The sequence below is a fragment of the Marmota flaviventris genome, chromosome 1, assembly GCF_047511675.1.
Source record: "Marmota flaviventris isolate mMarFla1 chromosome 1, mMarFla1.hap1, whole genome shotgun sequence".
In the NCBI taxonomy this organism is placed as follows: domain Eukaryota; kingdom Metazoa; phylum Chordata; class Mammalia; order Rodentia; family Sciuridae; genus Marmota; species Marmota flaviventris.
The window spans coordinates 209,600,414-209,619,578 of record NC_092498.1 but is presented as its reverse complement, the minus strand read 5'-3'; the positions used below and the strand labels follow the sequence as shown (position 1 = coordinate 209,619,578).

At 58.2% G+C, this 19,165-nt stretch overlaps 1 protein-coding gene across 9 annotated transcripts; it reads left to right on the top strand.

Annotated features, from left to right (window-relative positions):
• The first annotated feature begins 1,088 nt into the window (after nucleotides 1-1,088).
• Adgre5 (adhesion G protein-coupled receptor E5) lies at nucleotides 1,089-19,112 on the top strand. Of its 9 annotated transcripts, none has more exons than XM_027955146.3 (21): nucleotides 1,089-1,207; nucleotides 4,324-4,377; nucleotides 4,551-4,670; nucleotides 5,189-5,344; nucleotides 7,542-7,673; nucleotides 8,918-9,049; nucleotides 9,608-9,754; nucleotides 10,174-10,320; nucleotides 10,447-10,493; nucleotides 10,604-10,681; nucleotides 12,597-12,774; nucleotides 12,851-12,964; nucleotides 13,162-13,385; nucleotides 15,784-15,963; nucleotides 16,901-17,098; nucleotides 17,372-17,610; nucleotides 17,714-17,780; nucleotides 17,894-17,985; nucleotides 18,125-18,293; nucleotides 18,379-18,477; nucleotides 18,561-19,112. In XM_027955146.3, the coding sequence occupies exons 1-21, from the start codon at nucleotides 1,183-1,185 to the stop codon at nucleotides 18,588-18,590; spliced, it is 2,628 nt and encodes an 875-aa protein (XP_027810947.2). In that variant the 5' UTR covers nucleotides 1,089-1,182; the 3' UTR covers nucleotides 18,591-19,112. The 9 variants fall into 9 exon arrangements, with proteins under 9 accessions (XP_027810947.2, XP_027810946.2, XP_071458093.1 ...); XM_027955145.3 differs by having other exon boundaries at nucleotides 10,444-10,493; XM_071601992.1 differs by lacking the exon at nucleotides 4,324-4,377 and having other exon boundaries at nucleotides 10,444-10,493.
• Nucleotides 19,113-19,165: the final 53 nt, after the last annotated feature.

Genomic DNA, 19,165 nt, shown 5'->3' with positions numbered 1-19,165 from the left:
AAAAGAAATGTGCATTCAGGGGACACAAAGCCAGGTCTGGATACTGTGCCTGCTGAGCCTCAGGGTCACTAGCCGGGACTTACTTGGTGGCTTTGGGCTCCTTGTAGAGATTGGGGTCTGGGCTGGCTGTACCGCTCTTGGCCGGGCCCCTCATGAGCGGCCCGGGTGCCCGCGCCTTGGTCTGTCCCTCTGTGAGTGGGAATCTGGCTCAGCAGGCCTGCTGGTGTTTTGAGGAATAGTTGAGTGCTAATAGGCCAAGCCCTCAGGACGGGGCCAGGTGCAGACTCACTGCTTTGTAAACAACTGTGCTTCCAAAAATCACTGGATGGATGGAGAGTCCAGGGGGTCCCAGGATCTACTCCGGGAACTTTCCCATCATGCGATTCCCTGTTGATGATGTGACGCCCACGAGCCCCTGGACGGGGCCCAGGAAGCCCAGGAACATGGCCGCCCTGGGTCTGGAAGTTTCTCACTCTTTCTGTTTGGGCCGTGCTGGGCTCCCACCCAGGACTTGGCTCCGGCTAAGCATGAACTCTACCACTGAGCTGCACCCCAGCCCCCCAAATTACTCTCCTCAGCGCCTGCCTGGCACCCTTGAGGGGCCCTCTGCCCTCCCCAGGCTCCTGGGTGGACGCTGGCCTCCTGTGTCTGCTCCCCATCTGGACATCTGGAGAGAGGGACGGGAAGGCGCCGTCAGCCCAGCTACAAAGGGTGACAACTCAGACCTGAGTGCAGGGCGGCCCTGATGAGGGAGCCCGGGGCTATTTCTGTCCTGGCCAGTAACCAGCTCGGCCCCCCAGGCCCGCCCTACCCGCCTGGGGACGGAGCCAGGCGGCCGAGGAGCCTCCCCTGCCTGGCCTCCCCTGGCCTCTCTGAAGCAGCCACTGGAGCCCTCAGGGCCCGGGAGCAGAGCGTTGGTGGCGGCAGAGAACTGAAAGCAGGTTGCACGGAGCAGGTCCCCGTGCACGTGTGTGCGTGTGTGTGCGTGTGTGTGCGCGTGTGTTCGTAGCACTTTCCTGTTGGCTTCCAGCTGCCCCGCCAGTTCCGGGGAGGGCCCTGGCCAGCGCTGTCCCCACCGCCCCTCTTCATAAAGGGCCTGCCTCTCGACCGGCCACACAGCTGCCGCCCAGGACACAGCGGCCCTGTCCCACGCCCTGCGTGCCGCCCCGCCCCAGCTGGACCATGGGGGGCCCCCTGCGCCTTCCAGGTAAGAGCTCTGGGCCCTGTGGGGAGGGGCGGGGACCTTGGCGGGACCCCAGGCGGCTGCTGAGAAATGGGAGGCACCGCTGGCAGCTCCCCATCCAGGAAGGAAGCGTGCACCGCTGGACACATGGGGACAGAGACCGTGGGGAGCTGCCTGTGCCCTGCCCAGAGGTGTTCAGGCTGCACCCTAAGAGGGGACCCCAAGGCACCAGGGAGGAAAGGTGGCAGCAACAAGTGCCAGCGCCCGCGGGCACTTGCTCTCCTTACAAAGCAGGGCGGGGGGGGGGGGGGCGGTTGCGGGAGAGCTGGTGGCCTGGACCTCTCCAGCTCCTGGGTGTCCCCAGGATGGTGTCCCCTGTTGTCTCAGTGGCAGGGGCAGCCCCAGAGACCTCTCTTGGTCCTGGAGGAACTGGCTGGGATTCGGCGCCCTCGGGGTTTTGGGGGGCTGTGGGCTTGAACTTGAACTGGAGCCTTGTGTGGCTTCCCCTGGGGCCTCCCTTCCCGCCCCACCCAGGGTGGCTCTAACGGTTATCAGGGCAGCGGTTGCCCAGGCAACGGGGCAACAAAGAGTGAAGAAATGGCATTTGGGGTGCAGATGGGGCTGCCCAGACCACAGGGACTCTCCTGTTGTCAGCCGCTGGTGGCTGGTGGCAGCCCAGCGCCCCCTGGGCTCCGGAGCGCGCCCGGGCACACTGGGTGGGGGACAGCTGCCCGGCTGGCCTGGCTGCATTACAGAGCCCAGTCACAGAGCCCAGAGCTTCTCGGTCCCGTCGGGGGGAGGGACGGGCTGGGTCTGGAGGCTCGGGCAAGTTCACCCAGGAACTGTGTAGGGACCTCGGTCTGTGGGACGCCTGCGGGATGCTGGGGTTGGCTTCTCTGAGCCCCTGAGCCGGAGCCACTCCAGGCCCCGGGAATCCTGGGTCCTCAGCAGGAGGCGGAGGGCGCCCCACCCCCACGCAGGGTCCCAGGCGGGACTCTTCTTGCTCCGGGCTCTGCCGGCCGGGGAATGAGAACCAGATGGGCCGGGAGCAGCGACCAGCAGCTTCTCTCTGGGCTCCTGTTTGGTCACCGTCCAAGGCCCCAGATGGCCCAGCAGCTTCAGGACGGTGGTGGGGAGAGCCCGGCCCAGGAGGGGCAGGGAGTGAGGGAAGGAGCCCCCGGGGCCTGGCGACCCCTGCCCCTCAAAGTCACCCTTCCCAGCCTTCTCTGTTCCCTGGATTCTTCCTGATCTTGTTCTGGCCTTGAGCCTCAGTTTCCCCAAGTGTAGAATGGACACAGACGCAGCCCCTGCCTCCTAGGAGGGCCTTGAGACAAAGGAGTGATGTGGGGTTTGGGGAGCTGGGGACCATCAACCCCGGTACCATGCAGGGAAGGGAGGTCACTGTGTGGTCTGTCCTTTGAAGAGGAAGTGGGTCCCTGCCCAGGGGAACTAGCCAAGCCCTGGTGCCCAGGAGGACCGAGAGGGACAGAGGGGCATCCCGGGACCGAGGGGCATCCCAACGCGGAGGGCCTGGGGCTGGGCCAGGGCGCTCCGCCTCGGTGTACCCCACGGGGGGCGGGGGGGGCTCTCTGCCTGCCGCCAGCCTGAGGGGCCCCAAGGGTAGGCACAGACTGAGCGGTCAGGGCATCCTCTAGTGGGGTCCCCTACAGCCCCCCAAGTGATGCTCATGGTGACCAACCCCAGATTGCCCCCGGGAGCCCCGTCCAGGGTTGAACTGAGGCAACGAGTGAGTCATCTGTTCCCCAGGAAGTGACTCACACGGCCTCCTGGTCCCCGTCCCTCCACCAGGCACCCCCTTGGGGGATCCCTGGACTGGGGTCCTCACTGCTTCTCGGTGGCCCCAGCTGTCTGTCCCCTCAGCACCTGCTGCTGTGGAGACGCCTTCCGGCCTCCTGCTCCATCCACCCCCTGTCTGTCTTTCTGTCTGTCCCCGCCTGTGCCTTCCAGCCTGTGTCCCGCCCCTCGCCTTCTGCAGGTTCTTCCCTGTCACTTCTGTCGCCTGCACTTTCTGTCCCCCACCTTCCTTCTCTTTCCACCTGTGGCTTCTTTCCCATGTCACTGTCCTCTCTTCTGTCCTCTATCCCCCGGCCCCCCTCTTTTTCTCTCTCTCTAATCTCTCTTCATCTGTCCTTTTTTGGGGGGAGGTACCAGGGGCTGAACCCAGGGGTGCTCCACCCCTGAGCCACAGCCCAGTCCTTTTCGCTTTTCATTTTGAGACCAAGTGGCTGAGGCTGGCCTTGAGCTCGCCATCCTCCTGCCTCAGCCTCCTGAGTCCCTGGGATTCCAGGGTGCGCACCCAGCCCCACCTGTCTTCTCTCTCCATCTCTTCACCTCTCGTCCATCTCCTCTCGCTCTCCCTGTCTCCTTGCCTGTCTCTCTCTGGAGAAGGGCAAAGAGGCCCCCGGTGGCTTGAGGACGGTCCCCCAGGACATGCCCCTGAGTGGCAGGAACAGAGGAGGGGGCCCCTCCAGCCGGAGCCCAGCTCGTGCCCACGGCTTCTTTTCTGTGTGGGGGGTGGGAGAGGAAATGTCACCATGGGGTCCCAGGATGGGCCTTGGGGCTGATGACTGTGGCATCAGATGTGACATCAGGTACAGCTGGAGCCAGCGGGTGGGTGTGGTGGGTGTGCACCTGTGTCCCCGAGGCTGGATCCTCTGAAAGTCAGGGTGGGGACCAGGGAGACCAGGCAGGGGCCCTGAGAGACCAGCTGGCCCTGACCCTCCCTTCCCAACTAAAGGTCAGCGATGGTGGTAAACACCCTGACACACTGGGGTTTGTTCCCATGACCCTAGGACGTGGGTGTCATCTTGTCCCCACTCCACAGAAAGGGAAACTGAGGCAGGGCAGTGAGGCAGCCTGCCTGTGCTCCAGGGTCTGAACCAGGGCCACCAGGCCCCAGTCCCCCACCCACAGGCCAGGAGAGCCACGGCTGGAGCCCAGAGCTTGCCAGGCTCAGCCCCCTTCCCATCCCCCAGACCCTCTGGGAGGCGCCACCTGGGTCCCTCTGAGGAGTGGACCAGGTCCGAGCCCAGGAGGGTCCACAGCCCCTGTCCTCCAGTGCATCACCTCCGGCCTCCTCTGCCTGCTGGGCCTGCTGACCTGCCCTCTCTGTGTCGCAGGGCTGCTGTGTGTCCTGCTGAGTCTCTCCAGAGCTGGAGCCCAGGGCTCTCAGGGTGAGTGTGGGGGAGCAGCATGTCCACAGCCAGAGCCTGGGAAGGGCCCTGCACCCGCAGCCCAGGGAGGAGAGGCCTGGGCAGGGAGGCTCGGGGCATCTCCCCACCTCCTGGGACCTCCTCTGGGACCACATTGCCCCCTCCCAGCCTCTGACCAGTCTGTGCCCCCACAGCCTGTAACCCCCGGTGCCCTCTGAACTCGGAATGTGTCAGCGCCACCGCCTGTCGCTGCAAGCCGGGGTTTGCCTCTTCATCTACAGAGATCTTCACTGACCCCCTGGAGATCTGTGATGGTAAAGAGGATGGGGGAGGGGCCGGGCACATCAGAGTCTGCGGATGCCCAGTGCCAGTGGGGTCATGGGTAATGGTCAAGGCTGAGCCTTTGACCTCAAGGCCATCATCAAAGACAGAAAACAGAAAGGAAACAGCAAGATGGCAGAGAGACCAGGGAATTGCATGGCTTCCTGCACAGAGAGGACCTTGGCCCCAGGAGTTGGTCTCAGCCTGCCCTTAGGTCTGAAGAGGATGATGCTGATCTTCTAGCCCAACTCCCACCTTGGCATTGTCCCCTGTGTCCAAACTGGGAGTGGACACAGCCAGAGGACTGAGATGAACAGAGCAGATTATGTGGCCTTTAGGAAGGGCTTGTTCCAGCTACAGCACAGCCTCAGCAGTACAGCTCAGGATTCTGTCCAGAAGACACTAACTCAACGTCAGACCCCATGCTGGGGGTTTAGGAAGGGGACAGGAGTCTCTTCTCTGAGAGACCACACACCTTTGGGAGGTGACCTTTTGTCCTATTATGTTGCAGACATCAATGAATGTGTGCCACCCATGAAAGTGTCCTGTGGAAAACTTGCTGACTGCCAGAATGTGGAGGGGAGCTACTACTGCACGTGCAGCCCGGGCTATGAGCTCCGTTCTGGGGGAACAAACTTCACTAATGAGAGTGAGAACACATGTCAAGGTAAGGCCCACCCCTCACCCCCACCCCACATGGAGTTCAGGGCACCATAGCTGATCTGGGGACAGCGCCCAGTTATATCCACCTGTCACCAGCACGAGAGGCGCAGGAGGGTCAGGGCACTCTGGGACCAGCTGCTTGGTCCCATCCTGATAGCTCTGCCTGTGACGATGGCCAGGGTGCTTATCAGGAAACCCTGTGGACATGAGAGATGTGATGACATCATTGTGTTTGAAAAAAAAAATCCAGACACAGTGTCCTGTGCCTGTGGTCTCAGCTACTTGGGAGGCTGAGGCAGGAGGATCACTCAAACCCAGGAGTCCAAGGACAGCCTGGGAAACAGAGAGACCCCATCCCAGGTGGGGAAAAAGTGGGGGAGAGAGAAAAAAAAAGAATAACCCACAGGAAGGAGCCCCGATCTTCTAAAGCTACAAACAAAGGTAGAGGCTGGGTGCGGCCCCGGGGCACAGCCCTTGCCTGGCATGAGCAGGGCCCTGGGCTCCCTCCTCAGCACTGAGAAAATCAAAACCAAAACCAGAGGTAGCTTTGCTCTTGGTTCACTGTGTGACTTCAGACAAGTCACCTCACCTCTCTGTGCCTTTGTTTGCCCATCTGTAGAAGGGGAGTCGTGGACTGGGGCGTCGCTCAGTGGTAGCGCACTTGTCTAGCAGGTGCAAGTCCCTGGGTCAGTCCCCAGTACGGGGTGAAGCAGGGAGTCATAAGGTGGGGAAATGAGATCCAAAAACACTGGGCAGGTCCTGGTTCCCAGAAAGTGCCACAGTAGTGATGGCTTTCGGACTTAATTTTTTTTTTTTTTTTAACTGGGCATGGAGGCCCTGCCTGAGATCCCAGCGGATCAGGAGGCTGAGACAGGAGAATTGAGAGTTCAAGGCCAGCCTCAACAACTTAATGAGATCCTGTCTCAAAACAAAAAACAAAAAGGCTGGGGATGTGTCGCCTAGTGGCGAAGTGCCCTGGGGTCCAGTCTCCAGTACAAAAAACAAAACAAACAAACAACTGCATTCTGCGTGCTAGGCTGGAAGCGAGGTCTCACGCAGCCTTCGCCACTGAGCACTTCCCCAGCAGACTGTGTTCTGAGTACTGGGGTCGGTGCACCCTCTCCTGACCGGGCTCCTGGGGTGGTGGGCAATTTGGTCAGCTGTGCCCTTCCCACAGGGGGCCGGTTGGGCAGAGGAGGGGCTTCAGGCATTGGCAGGGGCAAGTGGGAGCCAGTAGTGGGCATGTGCAGCCTCCCAGAGAGGGCATTACTGCAGAGTACCCCAGGACAGGGAGAGGAGGGAGCCAGCACCGGGATGATGAGCTGAGGCTGAGCTGGGGGTCTAAGAGGACCCTGAGGAAGGGCAGCAGCCCCTTCCCTGTCTGCAGAATGACAAGAGCCCACAGCCCAGATCCCAGCCCTGACCCTCCTGCCCTGAGGGTAAACAGACAGCCAAGGATAACAGGCCCGAGAAGCTGGGCCTCAGGGCAGAAACGTGCGAACCAGGAATGCATGACACTCAGCCAGGGGACAGTCTGGGTGTGAACTGGAAAAAGGTTGGCCCCCTTTCCGCGTGGACACAGCCATGGTGTGACCAACACAGTGTTTCCGGCCCCCTTGGTGGACACCCTGGTGCAGTGAGCAACCTGCACCTGGTGGTCACGGATTCCTCCCAGCATGCTCCGTACCAGGTGGTCATCCATATTGAGAAGGTGGGCTGCTGAGGGTTAAGACAACCAGGGCGGGGGCAGGGGGCCAGGTGGCTGGGCAGAGAATGGGATGAACAGGGGTGAAGTGACATAGGGGACACCATGGGCCCCAAGGCAGGTGACAGAGAAAGCAGTCTGCTCGTCTGGAGAAGCACCTGAGGTTCAGCTCCTCACTGAGCACTTGGGCTTGTGCTGCGCAGAGGATACGTCCACTAGCGTCCCACTCCTGTGATGGGCAGGGGACCTGGGACCCGCCCCTGGCTCCTTGGCCCACCTTAGGCTGTGCAAGACAGTCGGTCGCCCAACCTTGTCCAACGCCCAAGACTCAGAACCCTCCTCAGAGGGCCACTTCTGGACCTTCGGAACACCCCGCTGCCCATCTGGCATCTGTTTTGCATGAACCGCAAGGGGGACGGGTCAAGATGGCCCCAGCTGGCCCTGGAGCCCGCGGGGAGCCCGTTCCAGCGCCACTCTGTCCTCTTCCCACTGCTAGCGGCTGCCCGGACGAGCCCTGCCCCTTCTGGGGACCATAGGGGCTCAGCCACACCTGGAACACACTCGGGCCCCCAAGCCACGATGGACCCAGGGACCCAGTCGGGAAATTCAGAAGGAAGGAGACTCGAGGGTAGGCCCCAGTCCCCAGCCAGCACTCCGGCCTGGAGAGGACACCTCTGTGCTCCACGCTTTTCTCGGCCACGCCCTCATTAGCCACGCCCGTCAATCCCATCCTCATCGGCCACGCCCCAGGCACGCCCATCGGCTACGCCCTCCACGGCCACACCCCCTAACCACGCCCACGGGCACTCGCTCATCAGCCACGCCCTCCCGCGCCGCTCAGCCTCGTTCATTTCTCTGCGCTGCTCTCTCCATCCTGACTCACCACTAACTGGTTCACATGAAGGCACTGGAGGAGGGAGTGTCAGGAAAGGGTCAGCAGGGTGACATGGAGTCGGGTGGAGGAAGATGCTCGGTTTGGAACACACAGACAGGGTGACATGGAACCACTCACTGCTCAGCCCCACCCCTCTCCCGAGGAAGTCAACCCAGATCCTAGGGGTCTGACCACTGGGGACAGAGACGATGCTGGGTCCCACGCAGCAAGCCACAGGTCTGTGTCCCGGTGGAGGTGAAGGACAGATGACAGAAATGTCTACCACCCTTCCCCGTCCCCATGGCTCCACTCACTGCTGCTGTCCACCCACGGTTGGCCTCCATAGGACAAGGATGCCTTCTTGGGGTCAGGAAGACACCTGCATGGTCCCAGGGCTGCCTGGCTGGATGTCAACCCTGGGCTCTCTGGCATGGTCCTCACTCCTGTCCCTGCCATTAAGTCTTTTCCCAGTGGGCCTGGCTCAGGGGCGGATCTTGGTTCCTCTCCTTGAAGCTGGGCTCTCAGAGCTAGTGGGATGAGAGAACCTGTCCTGCTAGGTCACTGGGACAACTCAGCCATTGAGCAGCCATGCTAGCAGAATCAGGCCAAAGGCCACCCTGGAAACCAAGACCGGCCCCACTGGGGAGCTCAGCACTTCCCCTGCACTCGGGTCCCAGGAGGACCCATCAGGCCTCTGCTCCAAATCCTCAAGCCAGGACACATGTGGCCATGACACCCTGGCCCAGCTGGGAGCTTCCCAGGGAGGCAGAGGGCACTGGGACTGGAGACCATGCTCCCCACAGAGAACCTCTTTGTGGGTTAGGAAAGGAACCTGGGGACACAGTGGGTCCACCCCAAGCCTCCATGCCAGGAACCTGGCTGACTCCCAACCTGGGCTGGCAGAGCCAAACTCTCTGATCACATCACTTGTATCCAACCCAACAAGCCACCTGAAGCTGCCGGCTGCCCGCATCCTGCCCCTCTTCTTCCTCTTGCAGACGTGGACGAATGTAAGCAGAACCCCAGAATCTGCAAGGGCCGCAGCATCTGCACCAACACTCAGGGCAGCTACACCTGCCAGTGTCTGCCTGGCTTTGAGCTGAACCCAGAGGACCCGAAGCTGTGCACAGGTAGAGGCCCCAGGAGAACCCCTGAGGGTGGACAGGAGCCGGGGGTGCAGCAGAGGCAGGTCCTGCGCCCAAGGAGGGAGAAGACCTGAGGTTCCCAAAGTCCAGGGGCTCAGGCTCCACCTGAGGAATCACCTCCAGGAATTCTTGCCCCAGGGCAGGGTGGCCGCCGGGCCTTTGAGCTCTGGGTCAGTGTGGAGCCCCCAGACCTCAGCCCCACCCTCATCATTCATGTGAGAGTAGAAGAGTCGCTTTCAGTTCTGACAAGGAGCCTCCACCGTGGCCACGAAGAGGAAGACCAGAGTCCTTGGTCAGGAAGTTCCACCCCCTGGCTCAGTTTCCCTCCTGGCTCCACCTCCTGTAAACTGGAGACCAGGGTCCATGCTGTGCCCTTCATGCAGGGAGGCCACCTGAGGTGCTCTGAAGGTGAAGTTGAAGGTCACCAGTGAGGCACATGCAGAGGTCCTTGGTTTGGGGCTGCGACAAGATGGAGAAGTGGGTGCAGTGAGCCGGGCATGGGAGCCGGTCAGGGGCTGGGACTGACCCCCTGCTTTGTCCTAGATGTGAATGAATGCACCTCTGGACAAAACCCGTGCCACAAATCCGCCCACTGCCTCAACCAAGTGGGCGGCTACCAGTGCCGCTGCCGACCCGGCTGGAAGCCGGTCCCTGGATCCCCCAACGGCCCCAACAGCACCGTGTGCGAAGGTGCGGGCTCAGAGGCCACACTCAGAGGCCCGTAGTCCAGCAGGGATCGCAGCCCTCCCGGGCAAACCGACCACGTCCAGTCCAGTGCTGCGGCGCCTGCGCCAGCTAATGCTCCAGGGGCTGGACAGAAAGACGGGGTCCTGGGGGGAGGAGCTAGGGTCTGACGGGAGGCTCCCGGGGCTCTGGGCTACAGCTAGCGACTAACTGGGTGACGAGTTTCCGCAGCCTCACAGTCTGCACCTGCACAGGCCTCGCACACCCCTTGATCTGGCTCCCACCTCGCAAGGGTGTGGGTCTCCAGGTGGCTGCACGGCAGCCCAGGCAGGGCACAAATGGCGGGAAGAAGGGGGTGGAGCTTGGACGGCAGAGAGCACTGGTCCTGGCTGAGGCGGGACTGACCCCTCTGTCTGTGTCCCCAGATGTGGACGAGTGCAGATCCGGGCAGCATCAGTGCCACCAGTCCACCATCTGCACCAACACCCTGGGGTCGTACCAGTGCCACTGCCGCCCAGGCTGGGAGCTGATTCCTGGGAGCGTCAATGGCCGGAACAGCACCATCTGCAAAGGTACCCGGACTGCCCTGACCCAAGAACCTCTCCCACCCCACACACGTGCACACCCACGTGCACATGCTCATACACACCCACACACGCACGAACACCTCCTAATGAACCATTGTCCTGTCCCAGCAGTCAAGCCCTTCTTCACCTGGCCTCTGCCCCCTGGAGTCCACAGCCAGGTGAGCGCCCCAGCCAGGACAGGGAGGTGGGAATCCCTGGGGCAGCACCCTGTCCACCCCTTGGCCCTGAACTTCCCACCCACCCGTGACCCTTCATCTCACTTCCCCAGAGTCTCTCCCGCTTCTTTGAAAAAGTCAACAATCTGCACAAGGATTTCAAGCCAGTCGCGGCCACCGACACCATCCAGGTAAGGGCAGGATCCAGGGGGACCCCAGGATGGTGTGGGAAAGGCTGGGGGAGGCTTCCATGTGGATGGAGACAGCCCTTGACCCGAGCAGGGGCCAGGACACTCATGTGCCCACATATTCACCCATCTCCCACACACAGACCTGTAGATGCACCCTGGTGTAAGCACGCGCACACACTAGGGTGCTAATGCAACAGATGGGAGCAGTCAATACCCTTGCTTTGGGCCACAACAATGCAAACCTCCTCATTGCCACTTCTTGCTGTGTGACCTCAGGCAGTTGACTTCCCTTCTCCGGGCCCATTTCCTCATCTGTAACACAAGCATGAAAATGGTGTGGTTTCAGTGAACCCTACTGGTAGAAGTAAAGCTTAGAGAACAGTGTCATACACGAGAAACATAATAGAAATATAATGTAAAAAATAAAGGAAGAAAGAGAAAGGGGAAAGAAATGTGAATCACTTTAAAACATTTTAGTAATTAAATTTTCAAAAAGTAAAAATAAGCTGAGTGCAGTGGTGCACACCTGGAATCCCAGCAGTTCGGGAGGCTGAGGCAGGAGGATCACAAGTTCAAAGGCAGCCTCAGCACTGAGGCCCTAAGCAACTCAGTGAGACCTTGTCTCTAAATAAAATATAAAAAGGGCTGGGGAGGTGGCTTGGTGGCTGAGTGCCCCTGAGTTCAATACCTGGTTGCTGGGTTTCAGTTCTCAAGACTAAAAGGCTTAGGGGGTCACTCCAGTTAAACTGGGCTAACTGAGCTGCACGAAATAACCACACAAGAGACACAAATATCTTTTTGTTTGGGGTCGCTGTGATGGCTCCTCTGACCTTAAGGGTCCGCAGGAAGAGAGAGAGCAAGAGCAAGCGCTGACCCCTTCTATTGAGGAGAAGTTATTTAAATGAGGCAAGGGGTCAGGTTTCAGGGGGCTGAGTCTATCTTCATGATGTCCACTGTCAGCAGGTTGACTGACACCTGGGTAGGCCACACCCAAGGGCACAGTAAGAGGAGGGGACACACACAAGGCACTTCCATGGAAGATTCTATCCTAAACAGGGCAGGGGGTTATATTACAAAGGAACAGGTGAGCATAGCTTCATCCATGGGGCTGTAGCAAGACACACCCATGCACGAGACATGGACCCTCACACCCAAGAAGGGTAGGGAAAGCTCTGTCACATTTCTGCGACTGAGTGCCTCAGCACCCAGCCAGGGAGTGTGACCCAGTCACGTGTAAGGTTGGTCTCCCACACCTGGTGGTAATAATAATAATAATGCCAAAGCAAGGCTCGGCAACTTAGCAAGATCCTGTCTCAAAAGAAAAATAAAATAGGGCTGGGCTGTAGCTCAGTGGCAGCGCACTTGCCTGGCATGTGTGAAGCGTTGGGTTCAATCTCAGCACCACATAAAAATAAAATAAAGATCCATCAAAATATATTTAAAATAAAATAAAGGGGGCTGGGCTGCAGCTCAGTGCTTGCCTGGGTGGGGAGCAGAGCCCGGGGTCCACTCCCGGAGCTCCTTTAACCCAGCAGAGGATGCCAACCATCTCAACAGGGACCATGAGAGCAAGCTGAGCCCGTTTAGCTTCAGTTTTTCCAAGGGAACCCGGTGTGCGCCCCTTGGAGCAGGTCGGCTGCCCCCTGTGCACAGCACCTGTGGTTGGTGGCCACCGCTGTGTGCAGCGCCCTGGGAACGGTGGCAGACAGCCGGATCTGAGTGCCGCTGTGAGATTTCCACGCGGCGCAGACTGATCCCTTGTTTTCTGTCCACTGTGTCCTCTCGACTCCCCCAGGCCTGTCCCCCGCCATCCACCTGGCCGTTTTCCACGTGTTGCTGGTCCTGGGGGAGGTCAGGTCCTTCAGGCAAGGTGGCCTCCTGGGGTCCAATAACCTGGCGTCTCTGTCACCTGCAGAACCTCATTGGGGCCATGGACGAGCTGCTGAAAGCCCCTGGGGATGTGGAGGACATTGCCCTGCCTGTCCGGCACCAGGTGGCCACGCAGTTGCTCCTGGGCCTGGAGCAATCTCTGAGGACCCTGGCGGAGTCTCTGCCTGAAGGCCCCTTCACCTACCGTTCCCCTTCAGACACAGGTGAGGCTTCCTCCGCCCTCTCCAGCCTCCGCCCGGCGGTACTCCAGGTCCCCAGTCACCGCCCCTCTCTCCTCAGAGCTGTCCCTGATGAACCAGAAGCCAGGGAATGGAAATGTCACTTTGGGCCAGAGCCACGCACGGATCCACCTAGACTGGGCCACAGCAACTGGAGCCGGGAACTCCAGCACAGGTGGGGTCCCCAGAGGAGCCGCGGGGGGCGGGGGGGGGGGTGGCACGGGGGGGGGGTGGCACGGGGGTGGGGGGGGGAGGCTGGGCAGGTCTAGAACGTGGGCGGCTCCGGGCCGCGGGGGGTGGCCAGGTCTGGACTGGGGTGTCCTGGGCCGGAGGTGGGGCGGAAGGAGAGGCATGGAGCACGTCTGTCCCCAGGCACCACTGTGGTGGGCATCCTGTCCAACCCGAACATGGGGAAGCTGCTGGTCAACGCCTCCCTGGTTCTGGACCCCGAGAAGGAAGAGGAGGTGCAGAAGGCCCACGAAGGCCCCTTCCGGGGCGCGCGCATCCAGATCCTCTCGCCCGTCAACTCCGTCTTTCTGACCAACAACGACACTGAGAAGCTCGCCTCCCCTGTGACCTTCGCCTTCTCCCACGATGTGAGTCCACAGGTGGGAGGAGGGGACGGGTCCTGCCGCTCACTCCACAGCCAAATCAAGTGCCCCGCAGTGCCTTCGTTTCCCCACCTCCAGCCACCTGCTTCCTTCTCACATGTACCTCAGGACCTTTGCTCTTGCTGAGGCCCTGCCTGGGACACTTCCTCTATGGAACCCAGTCCTTTAACTCTTTCTAGTCTTTGCTCAAATATCACCTTCTCATTGGTCCTCCCTGACCTCCTTATTTAAAATCAAAACGCATGGGCTGGGGGCATGGCTTCATGGCAGAGTGCTTGCCTAGCACGTGCAAGGCCTGAGCTTCATCCCAGCATGGGAGGGGGGACTTAGTAGGCCTACGATTTATTCATTATTTTTAAAAATTATGACATAATTTTTAAGCTGCAAAATAATATCCTATTTATTGATTTATTTTGAATTTGTATCTGTACTTGGGCACAGTCTTTATTTTATTTTTTTGTTTTTATTTTGTGGTGTTGAGCATTGAATATAGTTCTCACATACTCGAGGCAAGTGCTTTGCCACTCAGCCACAACCCCAGCCCAATATCCTATTTATTTTTTAAAATTTTTTATTAGTTCTTTTTAGTTGTAGATGACACTAGAGTGTATTTTGACATATTATAAATACATGGAGTATAACTTCCCATTCTCCTGGTTGTTCAAGATGTGGAGTTTCACTGGTGACGTATTCATGTATGAACACAGGAAAGTTACGTCCCATTCATTCTGTCTTTTCTATTCCCATTCCCCCTCCCTTCCCTTCATTCCCCTTTGTCTAATCCAATGAACTTCTATTCTTGCCCCCCCCCCATCCTTATTGTGTGTTAGCATCCACGTATCAGAGAGAATATTCAGACTTTGTTTTTTTGGGTATTGGCTTATTTCACTTAGCATGATAGTCTCCAGTTTCACCCATTTACCAGCAAATGTCACAGTTATTCTTCTTTATGGCTGAGTAATATTTCATTGTATATACATACCACATTTTCTTTATCCGTTCATCTGTTGAAGGGCACCTAGGTTGACTCCATAGCTTAGCTATTGTGAATTGAGCTGCTGTAAACATTGATGTGGCTGTGTCACTGTTGTATGCTGATTTTAAGTTCTTTGGGTATAAACCAAGGAGTGGGATAACTGGGTCAAATAGTGGTTCCAAGTTTTCTGAGGAATCTCCATACTGCTTTCCAGAGTGGTTGCACTAATTTGCAGTGCCACCAGCAGTGTATGAGTGTGTCTTTTTCCCCACATCCTTGCCAACATTTATTGTTACTTGTGTTCTTGATGATTGCCATTCTGACTGGAGTGAGGTGAAATCTCAGTGTAGTTTTAGTTTCCATTTCTCTAATTTCTAGAGATGTTGAACATTTTTTAAATATTTGTTGACCGATTGTATTCCTTCTGTGAAGTGTCTGTTCAGTTCCTTAGCCTGTGTATTGACTGGGTTATTTGTTTTTTTGGTGTTGAGTTATTTGTCTGTCCTGGAGGCTAATGCTCTATCTGAGGTGCAGGTGGTATAGGGTTTGTCTTCACATTCTTGATAGTTTCCTTTGCTGTGAAGAAGCTTTTTAGTTGGATACCATCCCACTTATTGATTCTGGATTTTACTTCTTGTGCTTTAGGAGTCTTGTTGAGGAAGTCAGTTTCTAGGCTGACATGATGGAGAGTTGGGCCTACTTTTTCTTCTGGTAGGTGCAGGGTCTCTGGCCTAATGCCTTGACTCACTTTGAGTTGAGTTTGGGGCAGGTGAGAGACAGGGGTCTGATTTCATTTTGTTACCTATGGATTTCCAGTTTTCCCAGCACCACTGTGGAAGAGGCTGTCTTTTCTCCAATGTACGTTTTTGTTACTTTGTCTGGTACGAGGTAACTGTGTTCATGTGGGGTTGTCTCTGTGTCTTGATTCGGTACCGTGGTCTTCATGTCTGCGCCGTTCTTGTTACTGTAGCTCTGCCGTGTAGGTCAAGGCCTGGCCCTGGGCCCCTGCTTCCCTCTTCTCACTGAGCACTGCTCTGGCTGTTCTGAGGCCTATGATCTGTTGACCGTCTCCTTCACCATCACGTCATTTATTGTTACTTGTGTTCTTGATGACTGCCATTCTGACTGGAGTGAGGTGAAATCTCAGTGTAGTTTTAATTTGCATTTCTCTAGTTTCTAGAGATGTTGAACTTTTTTTTTTTTTTTTCAATATTAGTTGACCGGTTGTATTTCTTCTGTGAAGTGCAGGGACTTGCATCTGCCTTTTTCATTGTTATGTGCCCAAGCCTGGGGCACACAGTAGGTGCTTAGTAAACACTTGTCCAATGAAAAGCAGACTACTTGGCTTAAGCCCCGGACCCAAGTGAGCACCAGGCCAACCTCTCTGTTCACCCCCTCTGCCCACAGGGGGAGATATCCGGGAAGCGTAGAGAGGTGATCTGTGCCTTCTGGAAGATTGACAGTAACAAGAGTGGACACTGGGATACCACCGGCTGCTGGAAGCTGGGCAGCGGGGATAACACCACCACCTGCCAATGCAACCACTTGAGTAGCTTTGCCATCCTCATGGCCCACTACGACATACAGGTAAGTGGCGGAGGACACCCTCAAAAGGCCACAGGTGCTGGCACAGTGGGGCACGTCTGTAATCCCAGGGACTTGGGAATCTGAGGCAAAAGGATCACAAGCTTGAGGCCAGCCTCAGCAACTAACCAAGGACCTAAACAACTTAGTAAGACCCTGTCTCAAAATTTTAAAAAAGGGTGGGGGGCGGGGCTGGGGCTGTGACTCAGTGGTTAAGTGGCTATGGGTTCAATACCCAGCACCAAACAAAAGCAGGGCTGAAGTAGTTGAATGCTAGAGCACCCCAGGTTCAATTTCCAGTGCTGCCAAGAAAAGGGCCCACAGGTGTCAAGGTCAGTTTAGGCAAGACAGTCAGCTGGTTCTCCATGGTACATTCCATCTGGTTGTTCAAATATGTCCCTGTCCCTATGGTTGCATAGTCAAGTGGCCCTGTGCCACGCCCTCTGTCACCCTTTCTTGGACTTCATGACCCAGCAGCTGTGCTGCTTGGCACAGCCCTACTGCAGCCAGTGCCCCTCTGCCTGTCGAACTGGCACCAGTTGTGAAATGTTGCTAAAAAATCCCCACGTAGCCATTCGGGAGGCTGGGGCAGGAGGGTTGCAAGTTCGAGGCCAGCCTCAGCAAGTAACCAAGGCCGTGAGCAACTTAGCAAGACCCTGTCTCAAAAAATAAAAAGGGCTGGGGGTGTGGCTTAGTAGTAGAACCCCTCTGGGTTCCCAAAAAACAAAACAAAAACCTCCCCACATAGAACACTCCAGGGTAGCACAGTTTTCTAAATGTGGCCTTAGGGAGGATCCATAGGTAGCTGGGCCAAAGTCACCCAAAATTAGCCAGACAGTGGGGGCTGGGGTCCAAGCCAGAGGCCCAGCAAGTACTACCCCGTGGATGGGGTGTGGCCCTCGGGCCCTGACGGGACTCCGCCCACCCATCCCGCTCCTAGGACTGGAAGCTGGAGCTGATCACCAAGGTGGGACTGTCGCTGTCGCTCGTCTGCCTTCTGCTGTGCATCCTCACCTTCCTGCTGGTGCGGCCCATCCAGAGCTCTCGCACCACCGTGCACCTGCACCTCTGCGTCTGCCTGTTCGTGGGCTCCGCCATCTTCCTGGCGGGCATCGAAAAGGAAACCCCAGACGGCGAGGTGAGGCCTGCCCCGCCCTCACCTGCGGTGGGGTTGGGAGACCCAGAAGCGGTGAGCCCCGCCCTCCCCTGGGACCCCCAGGCGCCTGCCGCCGCGGTCTTGGCGAAGGGCGCCCGGCCTTGGAGGCACGTGCCACCCTCAGGCCCACCCGCCAAGGGCGCTGTCAGAGGCGACCCGGAAGCGCCTGGCCACGCCCCCTGGCTCGGGGAGGGGCTCGGGCGACGCGGTCCCGCCCCTCTCTGACGTCATCTGGTCCCTCCTCTGCTCCCGCAGGCGGGGCCGCGCTGCCGCCTGGTGGCCGGGCTGCTGCACTACTGCTTCCTGGCCGCCTTCTGTTGGATGAGCCTCGAGGGCCTGGTGCTGTACTTCCTCGTGGTGCGCGTGTTCCACGGCCAGGGCCTGAGCACACGCTGGCTCTGCCTGATCGGCTACGGCGTGCCCCTGCTCATCGTGGCCATCTCGGCGGCCACCGCGGCGGCCACCGCCAGCGAGGGCTACGTCGGCGAGACCTAGTGAGTATGCTGGATGGGGCAAAGGCGGGGGCTGGGGTGCCAGGTGACAGCACCCCAGTTCCGTGCCCCTCTGGGGTCTGATGGGTCCCCTCCCCTCTCCCAGCTGCTGGTTGAGCAAAAAGCATGGGTTTTTCTGGAGCTTCGTAGGACCCCTGGCCTTCATCATTTTGGTAAGTGCCCCACTTTTTACAGAAAGCCTGAGTGACAGGGTCCCCACCTGCACCCCAATTCCCAAGACCAGCTCTCCCCACCCTCTCATCCACAATCTGTACCCCCCACCCAGTGCAATGCTGTGATCTTCGTGATTACCGTCTGGAGGCTCACTCAGAAGTTTTCTGAAATCAACCCAGACCTGAAGAAATTACGGAAGGCACGGTGAGATGGCTGGAATCACGCGGAGGGGCTGGGACCTGAGGGGCCTGGAGGTGCAGGTTGTGGGCAGAGATAAGGGGCTGGGGTGAAGGGAGTGCGGGATGGAGGCCCCCATCAGTATCTGTCCCTCTCTCCCCTGCAGGGTGCTGACTGTCACAGCCATTGCCCAGCTCTTTGTGTTGGGCTGCACCTGGGTCTTTGGCTTGTTCCTCTTTGAACCCTACAGCACGGTGCTGACCTACATCTTCACCATCCTCAACTGCCTGCAGGGACTTTTCCTCTATGTCCTGCTCTGCCTTCTCAACAAGAAGGTGGGCCGGCAGGGGAGGCTGTGGGAGGAGCTATGCCTCAGTCCTGGGGTGGCCTCTCCCCTGACCTGGCACCTTGGGCTTGCAGGTGAGGGAAGAGTACCGCAAGTGGGCCTGCATGGTTGCTGGGAGCAAGTACTCAGAGTTTGCCTCTTCCACAACTGGCACCAGCCACAATCAGACTCGGGTAAGGGCCTGTGCCTGAGGCAGGGTACTTGGGAAGGCACCTGGTCAGGGGTCGAGTCCTCACAGGCTCCTCTCTCTCCCCAGGAGCTCAGGCCATCGGAGTCTGGTATGTAAAGGCAAGGATCACGCCAAGCCAGTGACTCCTGCACGTGCTGAAGGCTACCCTCCTGCCGCTGTCCTCCCACCTTGGGCCCCATTGCAGTACAGCAGGCCACAGCTCTAGTCTCACACTCAACCGCAGAACAGGGGGGAGCTGCCACCGGTCCTGCTTCTGACCATCTCTGTGCCCCATGAAAGCTGTGGGGACAGAAACTGGCCCAGGGTTGCAACCCACTGCTCTAGCACATACTGCCAGTCCTGAGGACAGACTGCAGACCCTGGTGCCCTTTACCCTCAGCTCTTTGCCACAGAACAGAAGGGGCCAGGATGCTGGGTTCACTTGCCTATTAAGCCAAGACTGAAGTCAGAGGCAGAGAAGCTGGCTGCCGCTGACGCTCACGGTACAGAGGCCTGGCTGCCCACCTGCAGGGGCAGAGGGGTCTCCCTGTTGTGAAGGTTGGATGTTGTGTAATGTCTTTTTATCTGTGTAAATCTCTCAGTGTTGACACTTAAAAAAATTAAATATCATGATACAGAGGTGGCGCTGCTCATTGGCCAGGCCGTGTCCATGAAATGCTGACAGACGATAA